Here is a 27863-nt window from a genome sequence, read left to right on the forward strand (position 1 = left end):
TTTTTTAAAAGAGGTTGGACAGCAAATTGTCTGAAATGGTACAAGGTCTCCTGCTTGAGCAGGGGGTTGGGCTAGAGGACCTCCAAGACCCCTTTCAGTTCTATTCTGATTGAAGTATTTTGATTGGCTTAGTCAAGGGTTGGATGGATTTATACATGTCTACATATAACAATTATGAGATCTTATAGGAGAGCGGTTAATTTTTATTCAATGCCATGGTAAATGGATTTTCCCTTGCAACAGCCTCAGCTGGGATGTTTTCTCTTTCCACTTACGGGTCAAAGGCTCAGACTCTCAAAATATTCAGTGTTCAATGTGGTAGAAAAGGGGGAAGTAAGACAAAAAGAAAGATTCCTTCCCACGGTCCAAAGCGCCCATTGCGTCTCCAAGCTCTGGAGAGAACTGCCAACTTTAAAAAGGGTTCCAATTTATTGCTTCAATTTTTATAGCTGCTCCTTTCACATTCCTGACCCTGGGCAACACACACGCGCACACAGAGTACCAAAACATATAAAACCACCTACAAACCATACAAGCCACTAAAAAGAATGGAAAGCCATAGATTTGAGGTGACAGATTCTAGATTTTCTCCTGCAAGGAAAGGCAGACTGAGGTCACCAGTGATGGGAAGAGACCACCTGGTGGAAGGCATCTCCAAGCATCTGATTAAATCATGGTTTTTGCTGGCCAGTTTTTTTTTTTTCAGAAGTGGGTTGGGTTGCCATTCTCTCTTAGAAGGTGACTGGCCCAGGATCACCCAGCTGGTAGATCATACACCCAGCTGGTAGATCATACTCAGTTGGAGAAAGCCAAAGGTTTTCTTGTAATTGCCTATGCAAAGTGAATATTAAGTCTTTTTGAGCCACTGATTCTCAACCTTGGCAACTTTAAGTTAGGTGGACTTCAACTCCCAGAATTCCCCAGCCAGCCTGTAGGTCATAAATATGAGTCAGCTGTGATGGCTGGGGAATTCTGGGAGTTGAAGTCCACTTAAACTTGCCTAGTTTGAAAAATATCACTCTGGGCTTATGGTAGAGCCCTGCCTTTTGCAAAGTCTGTTGCACAGACCAGCTTTAACGTAACAAACCAGCTTTGCAGGCCAGTATGCCTATGAAGGAGAGACTCTGGGGTTTGTTTCGGAAGACGCTGGCTCTCTTTGTCATTCTCCGCACAACAACCCTGTGAGGGAGGCTTCCCTAAAAGAGGGAGGGGCCCTCAAAGTCCTTTCCTCTTTCAGGGAAGCCTCCCTCACAGGGTTGTTGTGTGGAGAACGCCTAGGAATAGAATAGAAGAATTGGAAGGGACCTTGGAGGTCTTCTAGTCCAACCCCCTGCTTAGGGAGCCTGTGCCTTGAGTTTTGGAATGGAAAGCAGGTCTGAAACCAAATAAAATGAAAAAGGATCAATGTTGGGGATGAATTTAGTCCCCAAACCCCATGAGCCTTCAAACACATGGGACTACAACTCCCATCAGCTAGTAGGAGAACTGCAAAAGAGCGGATGCCCTACTGGTACTATACCACAGGCAACCACCAGAGGCCGCTGCCGTTTAAGCCAAGGAGGGCAATTTCGTCCCAAACCGGAAGTGACGATTCCGGCAGGGCGACGCGCGGCAGGTCTCCATGGAAACAGAGCGAAAGTTCATGTGCAGGGTGAGCGGAGGTGCGGGATGAGTCGCGAGGCGGGAGGCCGGGTCGAAAGCCGTTTGGCCTTCCATGTGCGGGGAGGAGGTTTAAAAGCGGGGCGGAGGAGAGAAGGGAGCGGCATGGCGAACGTCCCTTTCGGGGCGTCAAGCTGTCGAAAGGCGATGTGGAACGATGAAGGCCGTTTGGGGGCGGAGCTTCCGCGGTTGCAGGTGGAGCGCAAAGAAGGCGGGGTCAGAAAAGGCGGTTGCTATAGAGGCGGGGCCTCCGCTGAGGAGCGTTCTAAGGGGCGAGGCGAAGGCGGAGGGGAGGGGCGCTGCAGGATGGGGCTTCCGCGGAGGGGAGCGGCAAGAAGGCCTGGCTTCGGGGGCGTGGCCTGTAATGGTCAGGACTCGGGAGCGCGAACAAGACGTTGGAAGGGGAATTGAGCGCTTAAAGGGCGGGGTTGAGGGACATGGGGGCGGGGCCTCCGCGGGAGTAGAGAGCAAAGAAGGCGTGGTTTCGGACGGAGGGACCTTTGGCATCGCAGGAGCGCTAAAAAGGCGCGTGGTTTCGGGGTGGGCGGTCGTTTGCCGGGGCTGAAGCGCGAAAAACGATTGGAGCCGGCAACGTAGGGGCGGGGCTTTGTTTGGAATGTGAAGAAGGCAAGGAATGGGCGGGACTGAAAGGGGACTGGTGGGCGGCGAGGAGCGATAGGAAGGCGTGGTTTCGGAGGGGGCGGATCTTTTCTTGGGCTGAAGCGCGAAAGATTGGAGCAGGCAATGTAGGGGGCGGGGCCGTCCTTGGATTGCGAAGAAGGCGGGAATGGGGGGGTCTAGTGGGCGGGGAGGAGCGCGAGTGAGGCGTGGTTTCGGGGGCGGGGCCGGAGCGCGAGTCAGGATTGGGAGCCGGCGGTCTAAGGGGCGCGACCTCCGCCGTGGGGGGCGGAGTGTCGAGAGGAAGGCGTGGCCAGAGCCGGCAGGAGGCGCTTCCGTTTGGATCCGCTCTCACTCGGTCCCCGCTGTGGTTGCGCAGGACGGCGGCTCTGCCATGGACGACGATCCCCCGGGCGAGGCGGCCTCCGAGGGGCCCTGCGCCGCCGTGTCCCTGCAGGTGGTGGCGGCGGCCGCCTGGCACGTGGTTCGCGGGCGAAGCTTCTCGGACTTCCCGCGGGTCCTGACCTTCCTGCAGAACGTGGCGGAGACGGCGCCGGAGCTGGTTCCCTTCCAGCACCTGGTCAAGCTGCGCCTGGGGCTGCAGGCCAAGGTAAGAAGGAGGCGGGCGTGGGGCGCAGAGGCGAGCTTCCCGACCTGGCAAAGCTCTCCGGGGAAGGGGGATGATGGGCCTTGGAGTCGGATGGGGTGAATGGGCTGGTGTGTGGTTCGGGACCCCAAAGAGAAACCACTTTTGCCCCATTTGTGGGGCCATTTAACCGGGTCTGGGAAGCATTGAGATAAAAGCTATAGAAGGTATTTCTCCATCTTTGGCGACTTTAAGACTCAAATCCCCCAGCCGGCTCTCCCCCCCCCACCTCACCCCTCCCACTTTGCTGAAGTCAAGATATATTACATTTACTGCATACCCACCGTCTATTAAGAAAGTTACCCTCCATGGCTGGCTGGGGAATTCTGGGAGTTGAAGTCCACGAGTCTTAAAGTGCCCAAGGTTGGAGACCCCCTGATTCAAGACTGGTGGACTTCAACTCCCAGAATTCCCCAGCCGGCTTTCCCCCCCCCTGCTTTTGCAAGATATATTACCCTTACTGCATACCCACCATCTATTAAGAAAGTTACCCTACATGGCTGACTGGCTAGGGAATTCTGGGAGTTGAAGTCCACGTGTCTTAAAAGTGGCCAAGGTTGGAGACCCCCAGCTCTGAGGCAATGAATACTGCAAATAAAACTCTTTAAGTTACCTTCAATATACCAGCTTCAATATAGATAGTCCTTGACTTGCAACAGTTTGCTTAAGTTACTACCGCACTGAAAAAAAAAAAAGCTGTGCGGGCTGGGGAATTCTGGGAGTTGAAGTCCAGCAGTCTTAAAGTTGCCAAAGTTGCGAAGCACTGGCCTGAAAGGTCCAAATATTCCCCCTTAATCCAAACAAATTATTTTAACAATATAGTTAGAGTCCTCGACTTACAACAGTTTGCTTAGGAACCATCCGAAGTTACGACGGCACCAGGAAAAAAAAGCTCTGCTGGCTGGGGAATTCCACCCATCTTAAAAGTTGCACAGATGGAGAAACGGGGCTAAGAGGAGCAACATTTGCAATCCGGCCGCTCCCACTTCACTCATATTGAGTTACTGGGAGCCAGTTTGAGGCTTTTTTTAAAAAAAAAAACTAATAATGCACTCAGGTTTTTTTCAGGGAGAACCGTCCTAAGCAGACCTTCTCTTGCTTTCTCCTTTTGCCCAGATTATCATGAACATGTTTCAGGAAGATCAGCCCCAAGAAATAATATACCATGCTATGGATATCTACTTCCCGGAGAATGAGGCTCCACTCTGCCACTCCAAAGCAGTGAGTCTCTCTGTGTTGGTAGAAATGATTCTAGCATCCTTCATGCAGCCCTTGTGGATAACTCCGTTCCCCTCTCCCTTAAGGAGATTCATATTCTCTCTCTCCCCACCCCCCCAACCTTCTCTCTCTTCCTCTCTCTCATCTCCCTCTGTCTCTCTCTCTCTCACACACACACCACCACCCCCGAATGATATCGTTCCATCTCTTTTTTTTCTGTCCATAGACAGCTCAGGACCTGGAGGTGGTACAAATAGTCCAAGAAAACTTCAGAATTCTGGTACTGAAGTTGCTGGGTGACTGCACACAGAAGGAAATATATGTGCAGGTAAGGCTTGGAGGACAAGGGTATCTACAGAAGACTTGAACCGCTTTGTGTCTGTCTGTCTGTCTTATTTATTTCTGTCTTCCATCACATCATTTTTATAATCACCTAACATCTTATCTATCTAACTTATTTCTCTGTCTTTCTGTCTGTCTGTTTATCTAATTTATCTCTGTGTGTGTGTATGTATACACACACACACACACACACACACACAGATATACATATATATTCTGTCTCCCTATCTCTGTCTAGAGTACACCTAGAGTACTGCATCCAGTTTTGGTCACCACATTATAAAAAAGATGTTGAGACTCTAAAAAAAGTGCAGAGAAGAGCAACCAGGATGAATAGGGGACTGGAGGCTAAAACATACAATGACTGGTTGCAGGAACTGGGCTTGGCTAGTCTAGTAAAGAGAAGGACCAGGGGAGACATGATAGAGGTCTTCCAATATTTGAGGGGCTGCCACAGGGAGGAAGGGGTCAAGCTATTTTCTAAAGCTCCTATAGACCAGACAAGGTATAATGGGTGGAAACTGAACAAAGAGAGATTCAACCTGGAAACAAGGAGAAACTTTCTGACAGTGAGAACAATCAACCAATGGAACAGAAGTTGCCCTCGGAAGTTGCGGGACTTTCAAGAAGAGATTGGACTGCCATTTGTCAGAAATGGTGTAGGGTCTCCAGCTTGGGCGGGTGGTTGGACTAGATGACCTACAAGATCCCTTCCAAGGCTGATTATCTGTAACTGTATCTATCTATCTCTCTCTCTCCCTCTCTCCTCCTCCTCCTCCAATTCTTTGTCTACTGAGATTGTCAACATAAAAGTGGAAAAAAAATGAAGAAAAGGTTTTAATCTTCCCACTCTTTTCGGTGCAGTCGAACCCAGAGAATAAACTTTCAGCCTTCACTTTTTTACTTTCGCCCGCTTAATCTCAGAATGGAATGGAATAGTGGAATATAGAATGGAATAGAAATAGAATAACAGAGTTGAAAGAGACCTTGGAGGTCTTCTAGTCCAACCCTGCCTAGGGAGGAAACTACACCACTTCAGACAAATGGTTATCCAACATCTTTTAAAAACTTCCAATGTATCTTCCATTCACAACTTCTGGAGCCATGTTGTTCCACTGATTAATTCTTCTATTTATAACTGGCCCCTTCGATAGTGACAAACCCATCTCATCCACAAATCCCAAAATCAGAACGTCAATGTTTCCCACCCCCCTACCATCTCGAACCCCAAACCAGTTTGCAACCAGAAACAAAGCTGGATGTGTTCCTTGATACAAGCCCTCCATTTCAGCCACCTCTCTTGCTGGCTCCCTCCATTTTCCCAGCTGTTCTTTCGTTGGGGAGATTTGGTGTCTTTTTCCACTTTGGCCTAAGAGGCATTCTTGCTAAATTCCTGAGCCGCACAAGAGGGAAGGAACCAGTTGCTTTCTTCGCCAAACGGGGTGAACCGAGTTTAAAGTTGACAGAGGATGCTTCGAGGCTGGACAGGTGTTGCTTTAAATTATAAAGCCCGGTGTTCTAGGGAGAGTCTCCGCCATCCAGGTGATGGTTGTCCCAAAGGTGCCGTTTTTCAAGAGGCAATTAGACTTTCTGGTTTTCCTTCGAAGACCTTTCGCTTCTCAGCCAGGAAGCTTCTTTGGCTCTGGGGAATGGAAGGATTTGTACCCCTTGCAGACAGCTGGTCCTTTGCATCCTTTTTAGAGAGCTGTTGAGGCCACTTGGAGGTTTGTCTGTGTCTTCAGGGTCACCTGAGTGGTGCCGATGGGTGTGGAGCCTTCTTGGAACAGTTGAAAGCACTGTGTTGTAGATTGAAGATAGATAATGTCATCTCTCCCTCTGTTGATTTCAATTTTTTTTACCTAGATGGCCTCTTGGACCCCTCTTTTAAACCAGCGGTCCTATCTGTCCAACATAGGGATTTGCTGTCTTCCAAAGAGTGGTGGCCTTTGTCTTTCGAACACAGATGGACTGCTGAATCTAGTCCTGAGGGGTTGGTTCTCCTAGGCTGTGCCCTGAGATTAGGAAGGGGTTGTTTTGCTTCCCCAATATCCAGATCTGCACGTGGCTCACTGCATTGGACTGCACAGACCACATGGCTCAGTTTGCGTCTGGGTGTTTTATCCTTGGGGTGGACAAGCTTCTGCCTTCTTGGGGTTGAAATTTGCATGTATGTTAACCAGAAAACCAGAAAGTCCAGTTGCCTCTTTAAAAAAAGCCCCTTTGGGACTATGAAGCCCAGTACGCTGGGCCATCCCTCTGAGCCGTCTATAGTAAAGACTCTCCTGGTTTTTTTTTTCCTGTGGCTTTTAGAAATACCTGGAGTTGGATTACGGGGAAGCTTTCATGAAAGTGGTGGAGAAACTCTTCTGCGATTATCTCTACGAGTTGGAACAAGTCCTCCCGGATCCTCAATTCCAGATGGTACAAAAAAGGACGGAAGGGGGGAAAAAACGAGCAGGAGCGATAGCCGGTGGGGGTGAAAGGAATTGGGGCAGTTGGGGCAGTGGCATTGCTGCTTTGTGGTAGAGCACGTGGGGCTTGCAGCCCTACCTCTCCCTCCCCCCCCCTCCCCAAAAAAAGCCACTAGCCTCAGCTGAATGAATTCCAGGTAGTCCTCGATTTACAACCAACGTTTATGTCGCTAAGTGAAAGGTGTCTTCAGTGGGTTTTGCCCCGCTTTACAACCTTTCTTTTGCCGCCACTGTTAAGTGAATCACTGCAGTTAAGTTAGTAACACAGTTGCCGCCGGGAGACTGGGAGTTCCAGTGGCGCCCTAGGCCTGCAAGCAATCTTGGGCAGGAAAGCCAACTGGGAGGCTTTGGGCCAATCCCCAGGAGACTGGGAGTTCTAATCTTGGGCAGGAAAGCCAACTGGGAGGCTTTGGGCCAATCCCAGGAGACTGGGAGTTCTAATCTTGGGCAGGAAAGCCAACTGGGAGGCTTTGGGCCAATCCCAGGAGACTGGGAGTTCTAATCTTGGGCAGGAAAGCCAACTGGGAGGCTTTGGGCCAATCCCAGGAGACTGGGAGTTCTAATCTTGGGCAGGAAAGCCAACTGGGAGGCTTTGGGCCAATCCCAGGAGACTGGGAGTTCTAATCTTGGGCAGGAAAGCCAACTGGGAGGCTTTGGGCCAATCCCCAGGAGACTGGGAGTTCTAATCTTGGGCAGGAAAGCCAACTGGGAGGCTTTGGGCCAATCCCCAGGAGACAGGGAGTTCTAGTCCCACGTAAGGCAGGAAAGCCAGCTGTGGGTGACTTGGATCCAATCCCCAGGAAATGGTGAGTTCTAATCCCGCCTCAGACATAAAGCTGACTAGGTGACTTTGGGCCAGTCCGTCCCCCCCTCTCTCTCAGCCCAGCCCACCTCACAGGGCGGTGGTTCCGAGTAAAATAGGACGAGAAAAGGCCAGGGGGTGGGGGAGAATATTCCACAGGGCAGGGGCAACGTCATAAAGTGGCCGCCCCTATTGGAGTTCTTTAACCAACGGGAGGGATGGCCTTCAAAACATTTAGCCATGGGTTCTCTGCCCGGGTGGCTGGGTGGGCGTGGCCTAGTCGGCCTCATGCACCACGGCGGGGGGGTGGTTCATCCTACCCGGGCTCCAGAGGCTTTTCTGGAGCCTCCGGGAGGGCGAAACGGGCTCCCCAGGCTCCGGAGCCCCTGGATGCCAGAAAGAGGCTGGTTTCAGGCCTTCCCGAGGAGGCCTGCTTTTCGCCCTCCCTGAGCCTCTGCACTATGGGCTGTGTGGGATTTGCCAGTTCACTGAACTGGCCATAAAATTAGCTATGGGTTCACCCAAACCGAGGTGAACCGGTTGCAGCCCACCCTTGACCCGCCGGGGGGGGGTGTCCCCAGGACCCCTTCCCTGCCTGGCCGGGTGGGCTTGGCCTTGTGCCCCTCCGGTGGGAGAACAGCCCCCTTCTTCTTCTTCTTCGTTCCCGTAGCTGTTGGAGGCTGCCAGCATCCAAACCCCCAGCCAGCTTCCCCAACCCAGTGCCACCATTCTAAACCAGTACCTCAGCGCTATCAGATACCAGCAGGCTTGTAAGTCTTTACAGGAGCCGCAGGAACTGATGGGTGGGGGGGTAGGGTCTCTCCTGTTGCCCTTTAACCTTTCTCCCCTGTCCTCTAGGTTATGCCGAAGCCCCCACCTCCCCTTCGCATCCCTCATGCACCCCACGCCAGAGCGAGGACAAGGACTCCTATACCTCGCCTTTCTCCTCCCCAGGTGGGAGCTGGAACATGGACTCTTCTACCTGCATCTCGGAAGGGTAACACATCGGCCTGTGCAGGGAGTCCTCAACTTACGACTGCGGCCGAGGACAGAGTTTATGTCGCTAAGTGGGACGGTTGAGTGAGTTTTTGCTCCATTGGGCGACCGTCCCTGCCGGAGTCATTAGGGGAATCTGCAGCCGTTAGGTTAGTACAGGTAGTCCTTGACTTATGGCTGCAGCTGAGCCCAGCGATTCGGTTGGTAAGTGAGGCATTTCTTAAGTGAGACAATAGAATAGAATTTGGAATGGAATGGAATAGAATTAGAATAGAATAGAATAGAATAGAATAGAATAGAATAGAATAGAATAGAATTCTTTTATTGGCCAAGCGTGACTGGGCACACAAGGAATTTGTCTTGGTGCAAATGCTCTCAGTGTACATAAAGAAAAGAGACATTTGTCAAGAGTCAAGAATCATCAGGTACAACACTTAATGACAGTCATAGGGTACAACAAGCCATCAATCATACTAGGAACCAGTCAATTTGCCCTTTCTTGCCACCATGGTGAAGAGAATCTCTGCAGTCCCTTAAATTGGTGACCCCGTTTGTTAAGTCAATCTGGCTTGCCGATAGTTTTTGCTTGTCAGAGGTTCGCCAAAGGAGATTTGCACGGCCCCGGGACACTGACTGTCATAAATACAAGTAATTTGCCGGAATCCGAATTTTGATCGTATGACTATGGCGATGCTGCAACGGTCATTAAGTGTGAAAATGGTCACAAGTCACTTTTTCTCAGCGCTGTTCTAACTTTGAACGGTCGCTAAACGAAAAGTTTTTTAAGTCAAGGATTGCCTTGTAACCAAGGTGGTTCAGCGAATCTGGCTTCCCCGTTCCCTTTGCTCATCCGAAGGTCACAAAAGGAGATCAGATGACCCCGGGGACCGTCATAAATACGAGTCCGTTGCCAAGTGTGCTATGACTGCACGGACGCTGCAACGGTTGTGGGAAAAATGAGCCCCCCTTTTTTTTTTCTGGGCCACAGAAACTTTGAACGCTCGCTAAACGAACGGCCGTAAGTTGAGGGCTCTTTCCCTCCCCGCTGCTCCTTTCCCTGACCTTGCTGCTTTTAAACGGCTCACGGTATCCTCTTTGTTTTAATCTGCAGGGACTCGCACTGTCAGTTCTTGGAAACATGTAAGTTGCGGGGTGATTTTTCAAACCACCCCTTTATTGCTCCCAGTTTCTCCCCAAAAGCTCCCGCGGTTCTGGCAAAGGCAAGTCCCAGAGCAAATTGAGCACACACACACACACACACACACACAACTCAAGCAGCCTCTGGCGGCAAGTAGTCCAGCCCAACGCTGCGAGCATGATTAGGCTAGCCTGCCCTTTTCCCGCCTTCTCTCCGCTGTACGTGGCCGAGGATCAGGACGGGGCGGTTCTTGCTCACCCGCCTGGGCTGTGTCTCCCATGTTCCCTGCTTAGCCTCTCTCGGTCATCCTGCCCCCTTTCCTGCCTCCTATCTTTCCTCCACCTTCTCCTCTTCTTCCTCCTCTCATTTCCTTCCTCCTCCTCCTCCTCCTCCTCGCCACATACCCCACTCCCTTGTAGCATTGATGATATTCCCTAGCTGGGTCATGAAAGGTCTGCAAGCAAACAGCCAAGCTCGGAGAACCTCGGGGACCCCGTATTTTAGAGGTTCTGAAGCCCACGCATCTTCCAAGTGGCTACAGTTGAGACTCAACGCCAGTTTAGATCTTAACTCCGGGTAGAATCTCCTTAGGAAATAAATCTCTTTTTTTTTTCTTCTTCCCCTTGTTTCTTTCTTTCTGTGGATGCAGCTGAAGATCTGGTGCCAGATTCCGAAAGAAGTACCTCCCCTTTCCAGGTGAGGAGGAAGCTGAGCGATGGTTGGAGAGTGGGCGGGATGAAGTAGGAGGGAATGAATTTGGGGCGGGGGGACTCAGTGGCATTAAAGCCACTGTAACCCCTAGAATGTGTGGTCCTTGATGCTCTCTGAGCTTGGTTGCTTTCTGGAAGACGTTTTGTGACCCAGCTAGGTAACATCAGTGCTAAAAAGAGTGGGGTTTGCGAGGGGGGGAGGAGAAGGGGAAGAGGAGGACTACGGGATCCTTGGGGGTCTCTGAACTTGGGTGCTTTCTTGCAAACATTTCATAATCCAACTAGACAACGGCATGAGTGCTCGAAGGGTCTGGGGTGTGCAGAGCGGAGGAGGAGGAAGGAGAGGGCAGGAGGAGTATGGCATCCTTGGTGCTCTCAGGGTGGTTTTCTTGCAGGCGTTTCGTGACCCAACTGGGTAACAACTTCATTAGTAGAAGCGAAGAGGAGGTGGAGAACTGTGGGGTCCTTGGTGCTGTCTGAGCTTGGGCAATTTTCTTACAGACGCCTCATAGCCCAACCAGGCAATGCCATCAATGCTAGAAGGGAGTGGGGTGTGTAGAGTAGACAAGGGAAGTGAGGGAAGAAGTGGGGAGGAGGAAGAGAAGCTGTGGAGGTCCTTGATGCTCTGAGCCTGCTTCTTTTCTCGCAAACCTCTTGTGGACCAACTGGATAACATCATCAGTGCTAGGAGGAGGGGGAGGAGTGGTTCACTTTATTTACGTGCTGTGACCCAGCCTCCTTTCCTCTACCTCCTCCTTCCCAGATCCTGAGTTAAGACAATTGCCTCCTTGAGGCCAGACCTCCTAAAAGGCTCAAAGTGTTGTCCTTTCTCTCCCCTTCCCTCCAGGGTGAATACCAGGGAACCTATCTCTACACCCTCATCCCCACCTTTCAGGATTACCTCAGGGAGAGCAGCAGCCAGTGAGTGAAGTCCGCACACCTTTTAAAAGTTACTAAACTCGAGAAACCCCCCTCTACCCCCAACACAGAGAGAGAGAGAGAGAGAGAGAGAAAGAGGGACAGCTCTAAATCTGGCCCAGCCTACCACCTTTCCTGCAGCAGCCCCGGGTCAGCTGTGCGCATCCACACAACCCAGACCAGGGGGGTCTCCATCCATGGCAACTTTTTAAGACTCACGGACTTCTAACTCCCAGAATTCCCCTGATGAAGTCAAGTTATATTATACTTTACCGCACACCCACCATCTATTTAAGAAAGTTACACGAACTGGCTGAGGAATTCGGAAGAGTTGAAGTCCACGGGCTTAAAAGTCGCCCCAGTTGGAGACCCCCCCTGAGCCAGACAGTTTTCCTTTGGCTAGGGCCAGTCGTCGGCTTCCGCCACGTTTCCCCAATGTGAGCGATGGGGATTGACGGGCACTCAACTTCCAACCACACTTCGAGCCCAGAGTTCCCGTTGCTAAGCAAGGCGCTGAGCTCTGCCCGGTTTTGCAACCTTTTCTTGCTCCCTCTGGCTAAGTGAATCCGTGTGATCGTTGAATGGATAACCCGGTTGTGAAATGAGTCTGGCTTCCTTCCCCCTTGGCTTGTCGGAAGGTCACAAATGGGGATGCTGCGACCGTCATAAATACGAACCAGTGACCACGGGGATGCTGGGGCCATTGTTATGCGTGACAAAAAACAGCCCCAAGTCACTTTTTTCCAGTGCCGTCGTAACTTGGAACGGTCACTAAGCAACCTGCTATAAGTCGAGGATTACCTGCATTTTAAGTTGAAGGCCACCACACCTGTCCCAACAATTGGGAACACTGATGGGAAGGAGCTCAAAATTTACCCGCCGTTGTTTCCAGGCGCTCCAGAAGCTGAAAAGCCAGTTTAGCGCCTGTTACAATGAAGGGCGCCTGGGAAGACTAGTTTTTAGGGACAAAGGCCCAAGTCGGCGGGACGAGGCCGTGGGTGGTGCCTGCGTCATTTTAAACATTCAGTTTTATTTTTTATTTTTTTTTTCCCTTCAAGGTTGAATAGTTCTCCGTTATGACTGACATCTCCAGAAGTGTGATGGCTACCCCCTCCCACTAAAGACTCCCGAAGCCCAGCGTTTTGCCGACGGTTTTAGAACTTTATTCAAGAAAATGTGTGGGGAGGGGGGGAAAGCCTTGCGGTTTGGTTCATCGGGCCAGCGGAAGAGGAATTGGGCAACACAGTGCCCGCCCGTATCTCAGGCTAAGACCACGGTCGAGCGGCCGGCATTTTTCTCAAGTTGGTCTCAGGAACGTCCACGATGGGACTGCAACAAGTAGAATGTTTGAAAGGAATAAAAGGGTTTGCAGATAGCTTTTTCTCAGAGGTGTCCTTGGGGGGGGGGCTCCATGAGCTCGGGGGCTCGCTTGAGGACGTTTCATGACCCAACTAGGGAACATCATCAGTGCTAGAAGGGAGTGGCGCTTGCAGAGGGGAGGACTGTGGGGGCCTTGGTGGCTCTCTGAGCTGGGTGGTTTCTTTCATGACCCAACTAGGGGATGTCATCAGTGCTACCAAGTTTCCCTGAAAATAAGACCATGTCATATATATATATTTTTTTGCCACCCAAAAAGGCACCAGGTCATCCACTAGGGGATGTCGTCCACTGACTAACCTCACTTCGTGTGCATTGCCCCCGGCCTCCTTTTCGCCGTCGGAGGCCTTCAGGAGCTGCTTCTGTGGCCGGCAAGGCTTTCCTGAAGGCCTCTGCAGCCGGTAACAGAGCTTTGGATCGATCCAGACCTTTGTTCTCAGCTCCAGAGGCCTTCAGGAAAGCCTTGCCAGCCTTGCCGGCTGCATAAGAAACGGGCCGGCAAGGCAGGTGTCGGGGTGTGCGAGGCCTGGCTACACCTGTCCAAAGGTAAGTAGTAGGGCAGTTCTACCACCCCATCCCCACCCTAGCTTAATTTTTACCCCTTGCACTCTGGAGTGGGCAGGATCTTAATTAGGGCTTATTTTGGGGGAGGAGGAGGGTTTATATTGGGTGCAGGTGTAAAAATCAAGCTAGGACTTATTTTCAGGTTAGGTCGTATTTTTGGGGAAACGGGGTAGAAGAGACAGATTTGTGGAGAGGACAAGGAGGTGGACTGTGTGGTCCTTGGTGCTGAGTTGTCTTCTTGCAGACGTTTCATGACCCTACTAGGGAATGTCATCCGTGGGAGTGAGGTTAGAAGAAAGGACTGTGGGGGCCTTGGTGCTCTCTGAGCTTGGTTGTTTTCTTGCAGACATTTCATGACCTAACTAGGTAACATCATCCGTGTTAGAAGGCAGTAGGGTTTCTGAGAGGAAGAAGTGTACGTGCTTGGTTGTCTGAGCTTGAATGTCTTTTTGCAGACAATTCTCAACCCAAGTAGGTAATGCCATCAGTACTACAAGGGAAAGAGGTTTGTAAGTGGAGGAGGAAGAGAAGAGTGAAGAAAGAAGGATGAGAAGTGATAGATCCTTGGTGCTATAGATAGATCTGAACTTGGTTCTGTGTTTGCAGGCATCTCATGACCCAACTAGGGAACGTCATCAGTGCTAGAAGGGAAGGAGGGAGGAGGAAGAGGTTTCTGGGGGGAAGAAGATGAAGTATGGGGTCCTTGGTGCTCTCTGAGCTTGAACTGTTTCCTTGCAGACATTTCACAACCCAACTAGGTAATGTCATCAGTGCAAAAAGGAGGAGAGAGGTTTGCAGACTGGAGGTGGAGGAGGGAGAAGAGAGAAAAGGAGGAGGGGGAGGACCGTGGGGCCCTTGTTGCTCTTCTGAGCTGGGTGGTTTCCTTGCAGACATTTCGTGACCCAACTAGGGAATGTCATCAGTGCTAGAAGGGAGTGAGGAGAAGGAAGAGAAACTGTATGGTCCTTGGTGCTCTCTGAGCGGGGTGATTTCCTTGCAGACATTTCGTGACCCAACTAGGGAACGTCATCAGTGCTATGGGCAGGGAATGCCTTCCCACGGAATGGAAAAGTGGGAGAAAGTGAGGAGAAGGAAGAGGAACTGTGTGGTCCTTGGTGCTCTCTGAGCGGGGTGATTTCCTTGCAGACATTTCGTGACCCAACTAGGGAACGTCATCAGTACTATGGGCAGGGAATGCCTTCCCACGGAATGGAAAAGTGGGAGAAAGTGAGTTTTTGCTGCGCCTGGAATAAGAGGAATAAGACCTAAAGGAGGTTGCCAGCTTCTGCACTACGGAGGAACCAACCTGCGTCTAAAGGAAAGAGCCCTCCTGCCTTGACTGGCATTTGGGGATTAGAACGGGGGGCACGAGGGGTTTGATCTCCCCAGCAGCCTGGTTGGGGAAGGGAGCCAGGGCCAGCGGTCTCAAGGCTGATCCTCCCCGCCAAAGATGGGGTTGACCTGCTGGGTGACGCGGATGAAGGTGGTCCTGCGGCTGAGCTCCTTCAGCTTGGCAGCCCCCACGTAGGTGCAGGTGGAGCGGATGCCGCCCAGGATGTCCCTCAAGGTGTGCTCCACGTCCCCTTTGAAGGGCACCTCCACCACCTTGCCTTCCGATGCCCTGCAGGGGGGAGAGAAAGAGGGAGAGCACGTTGCAGGAAGGGACCTTGGAGGTCTTCTAGTCCAACCCCTTGCTTAGGCAGGAAACTCTACCCCATAGGGGTGATCTGTAACCTGATACTCCTCCCGTAAGAGGTCCGTAAGAAGCGGAGATCCTTCCCAGCTGCAAACCCACCATGGAGGAAGGGGGTATTTTAACGGCACAGCGATCCCACTGATACCTGATCCCACTTGCCAGTTTCCTTACCGATATTCGGCGACTCCTCCGGCGTATTTCTTCATGGACACCTCAGAGCTCATGCCATAAAAAAGCTTGTATTTCTTGCCTTCTTTTTCAATCAAGTCTCCCCCGGATTCGGTGTGTCCAGCCAACATGCCTCCCACCATCACGAAATCTGCACCAGCGCCTGCAGGACAGAAGTCGAATTATACAAGCAAAACCAGCAGCTCTCGATAGATGGTAGGTAGGTAGGTAGGTAGGTAAGTAGATAGATAGATAGATAGATAAATAGATAGATAGATAGATAGATGATAGATATATAGATAGATAGATAGATAGATAGATAGATAGATAGATAGATAGATAGATAGATAGATGATAGATAGATAATAGATAGATAGATAGATAGATAGATAGATAGATAGATAGATAGATAGATAATTGATAGGTAGATAGGTAGATAGATAAATAGATAGATAGATAGATGATAGATAGATAGATAGATAGATAGATAGATAGATAGATAGATAGATGATAGATAGAGATAGATAGATAGATAGATAGATAGAGATAGATAGATAGATAGATAGATAAATAGATAGATAGATAGATAGATGATAGATGAGATAGATAGATAGATAGATAGATAGATAGATAGATAGATAGATGATAGATAGATAATAGATAGATAGATAGATAGATAGATAGATATAGATAGATAGATAGATAGATGATAGATAGATAGATAGATAGATAGATAGATAGATAGATAGATGATAGATAGATAAAAGATAGATAGATAGATAGATAGATACATGATAGATAGATAGATAGATGATAGATAGATAGATAGATAGATAGATAATAGATAGATAGATAGATAGATAGATAGATAATAGATAGATAGATGATAGATAGATAGATATATAGATAGATAGATGATAGATAGATAGATAGATAGATAGATGATAGATAGATATATGATAGATAGATAGATATATAGATAGATATATAGATAGATAGATGACAGATAGATAGATAGATAGATAGATAGATAGATAGATAGATAGATAGATAGATAATCTAACATCCGAACACGCCAAGACCTGCATAGATAGATATATAGATTAGATATAGATGGGTAGATAAGATCGATAGACAGACAGACAGATAGATTGGTTAGATATAGATGGATGGATGGATGAGATATAGATGGATAGATTAGATACATAGATATAGATAGATGATAGAGATGATAGATAGCAATAGATGTAGGTAGGTAGGTAGGTAGATAGATAGATAGATAGATAGATAGATAGATAGATAGATAGATAGATAGATAGATAGATAGATAGATAGATAATCTAACATCCGAACACGCCAAGACCTGCATTGATAGATATATAGATTAGATATAGATGGGTAGATAAGATCGATAGATAGACAGACAGATAGATTGGTTAGATATAGATGGATGGATGGATGAGATATAGATGGATAGATTAGATACATAGATATAGATAGATGATAGAGATGATAGATAGCAATAGATGATATAGGTAGGTAGATAGATAGATAGATAGATAGATAGATAGATAGATAGATAGATAAATAGATAGATAATCTAACATCCGAACATGCCAAGACCTGCATAGATAGATATATAGATTAGATATAGATGGGTAGATAAGATCGATAGATAGACAGACAGATAGATTGGTTAGATATAGATGGATGGATGGATGAGATATAGATGGATAGATTAGATACATAGATATAGATAGATGATAGAGATGATAGATAGCAATAGATGATATAGGTAGGTAGATAGATAGATAGATAATCTAACATCCGAACATGCCAAGACCTGCATAGATAGATATATAGATTAGATATAGATGGGTAGATAAGATCGATAGATAGACAGACAGATAGATTGGTTAGATATAGATGGATGGATGGATGAGATATAGATGGATAGATTAGATACATAGATATAGATAGATGATAGAAATGATAGATAGCAATAGATGATATAGGTAGGTAGGTAGGTAGGTAGATAGATAGATAGATAGATAGATAGATAGATATCTAACATCTGAACATACCAAGACCTGCATAGATATATAGATAGATTAGATATAGATGGGTAGATGAGATATCGATAGACAGACAGACAGATTAGTTAGATATGGATGGATGGATAGATGAGATATAGATGGATAGATTAGATATATAGATAGATTAGATATAGATGATATAGATAGATGATAGATAGCAATAGATAGAGATGGATGGATAGATAGATACATAGAAAGGTAGGTAGGTAGATGATTGATAGATAGATAGATAGATAGATGGCCTAGAAGTGGAGCTCTCGCCTCACAATCAGGAGGTTGTGAGTTCAATACTAGGTAGAAGCAGGTATTTCTCTCTCTGGACATATCTGCTGAACGAAAAGCTCTACATTGGTGACAGGAAGGGCATCCGGCTATTAAAACGCTCTGCTAGCTCCATTCAGCTGCCCAGACTCCACCCCACAAGGGATTCTGGGGGTCGTTAAATGATAATGAAAACAGACGGTCCTTGAGTTAACAACAGTTCATTTAGTGACCAACGTTCAACGGGGCTGAAAAAAGTGGCCATTTTTCACACTTAACCATTAACCCCATGATCATGTGATCAAAATTCAGATGCTTGGCAACTGACTCATACTTATGATGGTCGCAACATCCCAGGGTCATTTTTGTGACCTTCTAACAAGCAAAGTCAATGGGGAAGCGCGAATCACTTAGCCACGTAACGAACTTAACCCGCTGCAATGATTTGCTTAACAACTTTGGCAAGAAAGGCGGTAAAACGAGGCAAAACTCACCTGAGTGTCTCGCTTAGCAACTGAAATGTGGGGCTCAATTGTGGACATAAAGGAAGGACCACCTATATATCCCCCATAATCCACTTTAAAGGATCGGGGAGGGGGGGAGGAACCCACAAGGAAGCAATTTTAATGGGGGGAGAGAGAGAGCGTGTGCATATGATTCACTTAACAACTGTGGCAAGAAAGGTCATGAAGCAAACCACACTTAAGAAATGTTTCACTTAGCAACAGAAACTTTGGACCCAATTGTCGTTGTAAGTCAAGGACTATCTGAACAGGCAGTCCTTGAATCATCCATTTGGGGACGCGTGTTACAACCGCACCTGGAAAAATGTGGCTTACAACCTGGTCCTCGTACTTACAACCGTCGGAAACATCCCTACCCTCACATGATCAAATTTCGGGGGTGGGTTGGCATGAATTTACAACAGTTGTAGCATCCTTGGATGGGGGGGTCACAGGATCAAACATTTGCGACTTTCCCCCCAGCAGGCTTCTGGACAAACAAATCTATAAGTGATAAGCCAGATTCACTTAATGACCACATGACTCACTTAACCACTTGCAGCGATTGGCTTAACAACCCTGGCAGAAAGTTGTACAATTGGGGATTTATTTATTTTTTCGCCTGGTTGAACCGTTGAAATCCTGGCTTCCCCCTTGCGGTCGTAAGTCGAGGACACCCAGCGGCAAAATTAACCGGCAGAATTTGGAAAACGGGATTTTACCGAAAGCTTTGGCCACGTCCCCTGGGCAATGGCAGCCTCCGTCCTGTAGAAGAGAGGGCGGAGAGTTAACCTCAGCCTTTCTGTTGTTTTATTTAAATCCCCCATCCTAAAGTAGACACGTATTCAGTTCGTGCAAAGGAGAGCAAACAAAACGGACAGGGCAAGATCCTAGCCCTCAAGAAAGGTAAATACTCGTTTCCCTGAAAATACGACCTACCCTGAAAATTAAGTCCTAGTTTGATTTTTACACGTGTGCCCAATATAAGCCCCACCCCCCAAAATAAGCCGTTTAAGATCCTGCCCGCTCCAAAATGGACAGGTAAAAATTAAGCTAGGGTGGGGATATGGGGGGTGGGGGGGTGGAGTTGCCCTGCTACTTACCTTTGGACAGTTGTAGCCAGGCCTCGCACACCCCGACACCTGCCTTGCCAGCCCGTTTCTTCTGCAGCCAGCAAGGATGGCAAAGGCTTTCCTGAAGGCTGAGAACAAAGCTCTGGGTCGATCCGCAGTTGTCGACTGCAGAGGCCTCCAAGAAAGCCTTACCGGCCACAGAAGAAGCAGCCCCTGAAGGCCTCTGACAGCGAAAAGGAAGCCAGGGGGTGACCCACACAAGTGTGGTTAGTCAGTGGATGACGTCCCCTGAAAATAAGACCTGGTGCCTTTTTTGGGTGGCAAAAATATAATCTTATTTTCAGGGAAACGCGGTAGGAGTCAGACAAAGAGGAGGATCAGAGAGTTAATTATTGTGCTGGACTTCTCAAGCTTTTGTAGCTGCTAACTGAGAATTATACTGTTTGCCTGGATCGAGAGGAATTCTAATGTAAACATGTTATATTGGCTGTTTCATAGTGTGGTTTGATTGCTTATTGTACCCTGTGACTATCATTAAAATGTACCTCATGATTCTCGACTCTTGATGAATATATCTTTTCTTTTATGTACACTGAGAGCATTTGCACTAAGGCAAATTCCTTGTGTGTCCAACCACACTTGGCCAATAAAGAATTCTATTCTATTCTATGTTATTGCCTTATTTTTATTGCATAAAAGTTTACTAAAGTCTCTGGTTACTTCTCCCCTTCCAGGACCACCACAAACCTCCAACCTTGACCAATGGAAGACCCGTGGACTTCAACTCTCAGAATCTGGGAGTCGAAGTCCACAGGTCTTCCAATGGCCAAGATTGGACTTCTCCAAGGTTTCTCACCGAGATGATGTGTCCTCCGAGGCCGTGGGCCGCGTCCGCACACTCCATGACGGCGCTGAGTTGAGGATAGCCCACCCCGGTCTTCTTCCGGGTGGTACAAACGGAGCCTGAAACAAGCCAGGATTAAGCCAGCTGGATCCCTAGCAAGAATCTAACTCTTCACCAGGGGGAAACCTAGATTGAAATTTTCAGCCCGGCTTTAAGCTGATGGATGAATCTACGGGGGACCCCAACATCACCTGGTCCGATCCCCACTTTGATGATGTCGGCACCTGACAGGATGAGCTCCTCCACCATTTCGCCCGTCACGACGTTCCCGGCCTGTGGAGGCAAAAAGAGGGGGGCAGGAAATGGGTGAGACCCACAGCTAACTGGGTGACTGAAAGTTCTAATCCCACCCCATATATGAAAGCTGGCTGGGTTACTTTGGGCCAATCACAAGAGATTGTGAGTTCTAGTTCTACCTTTGGCATGAAAACTGTCTAGGTTACTTTGGGCCAATCACAAGAGGCTGTGAGTTCTGGTCCCACCTTAACATGAAAGCCACCTGGGTGACTTTGGGCCAATCACCAGGAGACTGTGAGTTCTAGTCCCACCTTAGACATGAAAGCTGGCAGGATGACTTTGGGCCAATCACCAGGAGATCTGAGTTCTATCCTGCCAACTGGGTGAACTTTGGGCCAATCACAAGAGGCTGTGAGTTCTGGTCCTACCTTAACATGAAAGCCAACTGGGTGACTTTGAGCCAATCACCAGGAGATCTGAGTCCCGGCAACTGAGTGAACTTTGAGCCAATCACAAGAGGCTTGGTTACTTTGGGCCAATCAGAAGAGGCTGTGAGTTCTGGTCCCACCTTAACATGAAAGCCACCTGGGTGACTTTGGGCCAATCACCAGGAGATGGTAAATTCTAAACCCGCCTTAGGCATGAAAGCCTAAGTGACTGGACCAATCCCTCTCTCTCAGCCCAGCCCACCTCACAGGATTGTTGTTCTGGGGGAAAAAGAGGAGAAGGAAAAAGCACATTGGAGACATCTTGACTTATTTTCAAAAACAATAAAGGCAGGATACACACACAAAATCAATAAAATAAATAGCCCACTCAGGAGCCAAAGCTGCAACGGACCACACAGCTGAACTGGAAAAGTGGAAATCTTTAAAATATTATTTTTTTAAAAAAAATCTTAAAATCTGTTGGCCTCCTCAAGAGGAAAAGTGGGACGTCCAACATACCATGATGGTGTGATCGGGGAACCTCTTCCGCAGATCCCTCAAGAACTGGACGAAGTGCTCGGAGTAACCGTTGGCCACGTCCAGGCAGATATACTGGATCTGCGGCACAGCCTCCAGGACTCGCTCCAGGTGCTCCAAGTCGGAGGTGCCGGTGCTGGCGGCCACGTTCTAAGGACAGGCACCGAGCAGAGAATTCATAATCACACCTCCCCCCCCCAAAAAAAAGGCTGAGAAAACGACATTTCGAATGATTAAACTACAAGGGACTGAGCTGAAAAGGCGCGCACAGTCATTAATCTCAAGTTAACAGAAGGACAGAGCTTGAAGGGATCTTGGAGATCCTCTAGTCCAACCCCTGTTCAAGCAGGTGACCCAACACCCTTTCAGGTATTGTGTGGATGCTTGTATGTTTTTAGGAGGCAGGGAATTTTGGCGGGTGGGGAGGTGTTGTTTGGGGATTGTCATGTGTGTGTGTGTACATGTTGAACCTGGTCTCTGGGTGAATTTCGGGTGAATGTGAATTTCAATGTGTGTATACTGTGTATATACATACGTACAATGACAATGAAGAATTCAATTCAATTTCAGATAAAAGACTGTTAAATCTCTTCTTTAAAAGGAGGAGGGGGATAACAGAGCTGGGAGGGACCTTGGAGGTCTTCTAGTCTAACCTCCTGGTCAGGCAGGAAACCCTAAATCATTCCAGACCAATGGCTGTCCAATCTCAAAAACCTCCAGTGTTGGGAGTACCCACAACTTCTGGTGGCAAGCAGTTCCACTGGTTAATTCTTCTCACTGTCACGAAGTTCCTCCTTAGTTGTAACCTAGGCTTTCAGCAAAGCAATTTCATGATACATTTCGGCTCAGCTTTGCAAGTAGTCCTTGTGTTACGACCACAACTGATTGTGGTCATAAATCATTGCGGTTGTAAGTCGAAGCACCACGTGACTGATTTTGTCCCCTTTTTCACAAGGGTTGTAAAGTGAGTCACTGCAGGCTGTTAAGTGAATCACGTGGCTGTTAGGTGAAATCATTCTTTTAAGTCAGCGGATTTTTTGCAGAAATCAGCAAAAGAGTCACAAATCATGGTAAATTAGTATAAATCAATCAATAAAATAAATTTGAGCTGAGGAAGGAAGGAAAGAGAGAGAGAGAGAGAGAGAGAGAGAGAAAGAAGAAAGAAAGAAAGAAAGAAAGAAAGAAAGAAAGAAAGGAAGGAAGGAAGGAAGGAAGGAAGGAAGGAAGGAAGGAAGGAAGGAAGAAAGAAAGAAAGAAAGAAAGAAAGAAAGAAAGAAAGAAAGAAAGAAAGAAAGAAAGAAAGAAAGAAAGAAAGAAAAATAAAAATAAAAATAAGAAAATTTGAGCCCATTGCCGGGGTGGCGAGGGCCAAAGTTGTAACTTTGTGGAGGTAGCATTTTCGAAAGCCCGTCATAAGTTTGAACGGTTGTTAAACGACCCACAGGTCATAAATGGAGGACTAGCGTGTGGGGTGGACACAACAGGAGCAAGTGAAGGCAAAGTTCCCACACCTACCTGGAGACAATCTGGATTCTGGGCTGCAAATTCCTTCCACTCCTGCAAAGAGCAGTGTTTGTGGATGGCCGTGAAGAGAGAGAACTGGGGGGAAGGAAATAAGATGGAAAGGATGAAGCGAGGGGTTAAGACACCTGGCTAGAAAACGGCAGAGCGTAGTTCCCGCCTTAGGCACAAAAGCCAACTAAGTGATCCTGGGCTGGTCCCTGCCTCTCAGTCCAGCCCACCTCACAAGGTTGTTGCTTTCGGGAAAATAGAAGGACGGTGTGATGGACATGTTCGCTGTCTTCAATTATTTGTAAAAGAAAGGGAGGGAGGGAGGGAGGGAGGGAGAAGAGAGTGAGAGTAAGAAAGGAAAGAAAAAGAGAAGGAAGGGAAGAGGGAAGAGAGGGGGGAGAGAAGGAAGGAGGAAGGAAGGAAGGAGGGGAAGGAAGAAAAGGAAGGAAGAAAAGGAAAGAGTAAAAGAGAGGGAAGGAGGAAGAGGTGGGAAGGAGAGGAAGGAGGGAGGGAAGGAAAGAAAGAAAAAGAAAGTAAGGGATGGAGGGGGAAGGAAAGAAAAAGAAAAGAAAGAAAAAAAGGAACAAGGGAATAGAGAGAGAAAGGAGGGAGGGAAGGATGGAGAGAAAAGGAAGGAAGGAAGGAGGGAAGGAAGGAAGGAGAGAAAGAAAAGGAAGGAAGAAAAGTAAAGAGTAAAAGAGAGGGAGGGAGGAAGAGGTGGGAAGGAGAGGAAGGAAGGAGGGAGGGAAGGAAAGAAAGAAAAAGAAAGTAAGGGATGGAGGGGGAAAGAAAGAAAAAAGAAAAGAAAGAAAAAAAGGAAAAAGGAACAAGGGAATAGAGAGAGAGAAAGGAGGGAGGGAAGGATGGAGAGAAAAGGAAGGAAGGAGGGAGGGAAGGAAGGAGAGAAAGAAAAGGAAGGAAGAAAAGGAAAGTAAAGAGAGGGAGGGAGGAAGAGAGGGGGAAGGAGAGGAGGGAAGGAAGGAAAGAAAAAGAAAGTAAGGGATGGAGGGAAAGAAAGAAAAAGAAAAAAAAGAAAAAAAAGGAAAAGGGAATAGAGAGAGAAAGGAGGGAGGGAAGGATGGAGAGGAAGGAAGGAAGGAAGGAAGGAAGGAAGGAAGGAAGGAAGGAAGGAAGGAAGGAAGGAAGGAAGGAAGACCTTATGCCAGCCTTTCTCAACTCAGCTGGCTGGGAGGGTTCTGGGAGTTGGAAGCCCACCCATCCTCAAGGGGCCCAGGTTGACAAACCCTGCCTAAGGCAAAGGCATATATATATATTTTTTTTTTAAAAAAAGAAAATCTGGGTTTTTGGGGGAAAAAACATACCTTGCACAAAGCCTTGGCCATCTCAAAGGTCCCCACAGTGTCCATGTTGGCCGCGATGATGGGTATCCCGTGTAGGTCTGCTTGGAGTTACGGAAGGTGAAGGACCTCATAAGATCCACCTAGAACAAGACAGAAGGAGCCGGGGGGGCTTCAAACATTTGAACCGCCGGTTCTCTGCCCGGCTGCTGGGTGGGTGTGCCCGTGGTGAGTGTGGCCTAGCGAGCGGGGTCATTTTCACCCTCTCAAGGCTCAGGTGAAGGACCGGCCCGCGGTGCCGGCCTGCCCACGAAAACGGACCTCAGGAGGGTCGCTGGTGCCCGCCCGCCCCCCAAGGCAGGCTCCATTTTCTTTGGCAGCAGACTAGCAAAACAAACTAAAAACCGAACAAAAGGAGGAATAATGTTTCCCCTTTGGCATTTGAGCGCGCAAGAAGGGCCAGGCGAGGAGAAAAGGAAAGAGGAAAGATAAAAGAAAAAGGTGGGAAGGTGGGAAGAGAGCAAGGAAGGGAAAAAAAAAGGAAAGAGGGGAAGGGAGAAGGAAGGAGAGGGAAGAGGGAAGGGGGGAGGGAGGGAAAGAAAAGAAAGGGAAGGAGGGAAAAGAAAAAAGAAAAGAGAACAAGGAAGGAAAAAAGGGGGAGGGAAGGAAAAATAAGGAAAGAGGGGAAGGGAGAAGAAAAGAGAATGAAGAGGAAGGAAGGTGGGGAAGGAAGAGGGAAGGAAGGAAGGAAGGAAGGAAGGAAGGAAGGAAGGAAGGAAGGAAGGAAGGAAGGAAGGAAGGAAGGAGGAAGAGAGAGAGGGGAGGGAGGGAAAGAAAAGAAAGGGAAGGAGGGAAGAGAAAAGAGAACAAGGAAGGAAAAAAGGGAGGAGGGAAGGAAAAATAAGGAAAGAGGGGAAGGGAAAAGGAAGGAGAAGGAAGAGGGAAGTGGGGAGGGAGGGAAAGAAAAGAAAGGGAAGGAGGGAAAAGAAAAGAGAACAAGGAAGGAAAAAGAGAGGAGGGGAAGGAAAAATAAGGAAAGAGGGGAAGGGAGAAGGAAGGAGAAGGAAGAGGAAGGAAGGTGGGGAAGGAAGGAAGGAAGGAAGGAAGGAAGATGTAGAAGGAAGGAAGGAAGGTTATAATGAGAGTGAGGGTGGGTCTGAGGAAAGTCTTGCCTTAGAATTTGGCCACCATAGTGATGTCAAACTGGCCACACCCACCCTGGCCATGCCTACCCCAGCCACGCCTACCTCAGTCCCCCTCGCCCCCCAGGTCAAACACAACCCTGATATGGCCCTCAATGAAATAGAGTTTGATACCCCTGACACAACACAATTCTCAAGTCCAGGAAAACACCAAGTAAACATGCATTTCTCTGTCTTTAAAACCGTAAGTACGCATTTATTTATTTTTATGTTTTACATGTATTTATCTCAATTATTATTATAACTGCCTTGTCATCTGCAGGGAGGACGGAAAAAAAGGTCCTTCTACCTCACTCCGGGATTTGAGTGTACTCCGTTTTGGTCTCAGGAGGACATCCTTGAAGTCCAATTTAATGTCATTATCTATGTGGGGCATCTTGGATCCCTGTAAATTAAATAAAAAAAAATTAAAGCGAAGTCCTGAAATTCGGGAACACCAAAGACAAAATCCCAACTTTTTCTTCTCTAAACCTTTTTCCTGACAGTGAGAACAATTAATCAGTGGAACTGCCTGCCACCAGAAGTTGTGAATGCTCCAACACTGGAAGTTTTTAAGAAGAGATTGGACAGCCATTTGTCTGAAATGATATAGGGTCTCTTGCTTGAGCAGGGGGCTGGACTAGAAGACCTCCAAGGTTCCTTCCAACTCTGATTCCATTCTGTTCTGTTCCATATTCTATTCTGTTCTTTCCATTCCATATTCTGTTCTGTTCTAATCTAATCTTAAATTATCTCCAATGCAAATTATTTTCCTTTGGTCATCCCAAAGGAGCTTTTTCAAAGGTCAATTTGACTCTTTGTTTTGCTTTGAAGATGTTTTACTTCTCATTCAAGAAGCTTTCTCAGTTCTGACCGAGTGGTGGAGGATGGAAGGATTTATATTCTTTTGCAGTCATCTGTTCGTTAGTACCCTGTCTGAGAGTTGTTGAGTCCATTTGGAGGTTTATGTCTACCCTCAGGGTCACCCAAATACAGGTACTCCTCGACTTACAACAGTTCATTTAGTGACCATTCAAAGTTACAACGTCACTGAGTGAGTTATGACCATTTTTCACACTTACGACTTTTGCAGCATCCCGTGATCATGTGATCAAAATTCAGATGCTTGGCAACTGATTCATACTTATGACGTGAAGGTCATGTGATCCCCTTCTGTGACCTTCTGACAAGCAATGGGGAAGCCAGACTCACTTAACAACCATGCTACTAATTTATCAACTGCAGTTATTCACTTAACAACTTTGGCAAGAAAGGTCGTATAAAATGGAACAAAACTCACTTCGCAAACAACTCATTTACCATCAGAAATTCTGGACTCAATTGTGCTCGTCAGTCGAGGACTACCTGAAATGGGTGTGAAGTGAAATGTCTTGAAGGAAATATAAAAAGTCCAGTTACCTTTTGAAAAAAAAAGACCTTTGGGATGAATCTCCATAGATCTTCTCAATGGTGTTTGTAAGACTTTATTGCTCAAGGTAGTTAATGATAATTTTCAAATTACACTTTTAACTTTGTCACACTTTCAGTTCTCTTACCCTCTGTCAACTGTGTTGCTTTCAGGAACCGAAAGTTGCTGCCAATAAATGTTTATGACCTCCGTGTCAACATCTTCCTCTACTTCTGCATGGCCATTCCCGCCATTCTAAACAAAACAAATAAAACAAATAAAATTGAATTGAATTTCAAAAGTCCAGCTTTATCGCAAGTGAGTATCTCTCTTTCCCATAAATCCTTTATCATCCTAATCTCCAATCTCTTAAAACCGCCGTTACTTCAATGCACACAGTCATGAGATACAGATCCTCTGCCCGTCGTGCTAAGACTTCCTCTGCTCATGCTAAGAGTTCCACGGAACGCAATCGCTTCGTCCCAAACCGGGAAGCTTCAGAGCCACCTCTCTGGGTGGGCTTGGACCACTTAAGTCTCTTTGAACAGCTCTTCGATCCAGGGAAGCCTTGGTTGGTTGGTTGGATTACAACTCTCATGTGCCCCAGCCAGCACAGCCCATGGGAACTGTAGTCCTCAACTACCTGGAGGGCATGAGATTGGGGAATGCCAAATTAGCCAGTGTGTATCAACCTTGGACATTTAAAGGTGGGTGGACTTCAATTCCCAGAATTCCCCAGCCAGGCATACTGGCTGGGGAATTCTGGGAATTGAAGTTCACCTATCTTCAAGTTGCAAAATTGGGAAACACTGGGCTTAAGCCATGCCAGCCTTGCACCCCAACCCAGAATCCCCAGTTTGGACCTCAAAGCTGGCATCATACCCCAATTGACCAATTTTTAGAATGCGGGGTACATAAGGGGGTACACAAACCCCACTTCCGGTTCGCTTCCCGCCCGCTTCCGGTCTTTTGGCGCTCCCCGAGTGGGGGATAGAAGCGACCACGATCCGCTCTCGGCTTCCAAAGTCTCCGCTAAGCCCTTGAAGCTGGCTGCCGTTCGCTTTTAACGGAGGAGCAATGCCTTATGGGAAACGTAGTTCTT

The 27863-nt window shown here is 47.8% G+C and overlaps 2 protein-coding genes across 8 annotated transcripts; one reads left to right on the forward strand and one right to left on the reverse strand.

The window, feature by feature from the left end:
* The first annotated feature begins 1654 nt into the window (after positions 1–1654).
* On the forward strand, positions 1655–12893 carry TINF2 (TERF1 interacting nuclear factor 2). 7 transcript variants are annotated; one of them, XM_087946890.1, is made up of 11 exons: positions 1955–2026; positions 2657–2887; positions 4040–4144; positions 4368–4469; positions 6794–6904; positions 8427–8526; positions 8615–8753; positions 9864–9892; positions 10540–10586; positions 11448–11521; positions 12577–12893. In XM_087946890.1, exons 1-11 carry the CDS (start codon positions 2024–2026, stop codon positions 12596–12598), a joined length of 963 nt encoding a protein of 320 aa, XP_087803016.1. In that variant the 5' UTR covers positions 1955–2023; the 3' UTR covers positions 12599–12893. The 7 variants fall into 7 exon arrangements, with proteins under 7 accessions (XP_087803015.1, XP_087803016.1, XP_026545076.1 ...); XM_026689291.2 differs by having other exon boundaries at positions 2002–2020; XM_087946886.1 differs by lacking the exons at positions 1955–2026; positions 8427–8526 and having other exon boundaries at positions 2522–2887.
* A 1870-nt stretch (positions 12894–14763) lies between these two features.
* On the reverse strand, positions 14764–27840 carry GMPR2 (guanosine monophosphate reductase 2). The gene is given in 12 exon segments (XM_026689290.2): positions 14764–15080; positions 15327–15486; positions 18906–18948; positions 20113–20219; positions 20352–20433; positions 21345–21512; positions 22878–22961; positions 24197–24261; positions 24264–24315; positions 25664–25759; positions 26910–27016; positions 27694–27840. Coding segments are annotated over 10 exon segments (1044 nt in total). The 5' UTR covers positions 25751–25759; positions 26910–27016; positions 27694–27840; the 3' UTR covers positions 14764–14884.
* Between the last annotated feature and the right edge of the window lie 23 nt (positions 27841–27863).

The sequence above is a fragment of the Notechis scutatus genome, chromosome Z (genome assembly GCF_049901735.1).
Source record: "Notechis scutatus isolate UNSWTSFEM ecotype Mainland chromosome Z, rNotScu1.2, whole genome shotgun sequence".
NCBI lineage: Eukaryota > Metazoa > Chordata > Lepidosauria > Squamata > Elapidae > Notechis > Notechis scutatus.

What these genes read in the sequence shown, in the direction of transcription:
- TINF2 (XM_087946889.1), top strand. Translation starts at nt 1,669, where the DNA reads ATGAGTCGCGAGGCGGGAGGCCGGGTCGAAAGCCGTTTGGCCTTCCAT. An exon ending in GCCTGGGGCTGCAGGCCAAG is followed by an intron (nt 2,888 to 4,039) that starts GTAAGAAGGAGG and finishes CCTTTTGCCCAG; the next exon opens with ATTATCATGAACATGTTTCA. An exon ending in CACTCTGCCACTCCAAAGCA is followed by an intron (nt 4,145 to 4,367) that starts GTGAGTCTCTCT and finishes TTCTGTCCATAG; the next exon opens with ACAGCTCAGGACCTGGAGGT.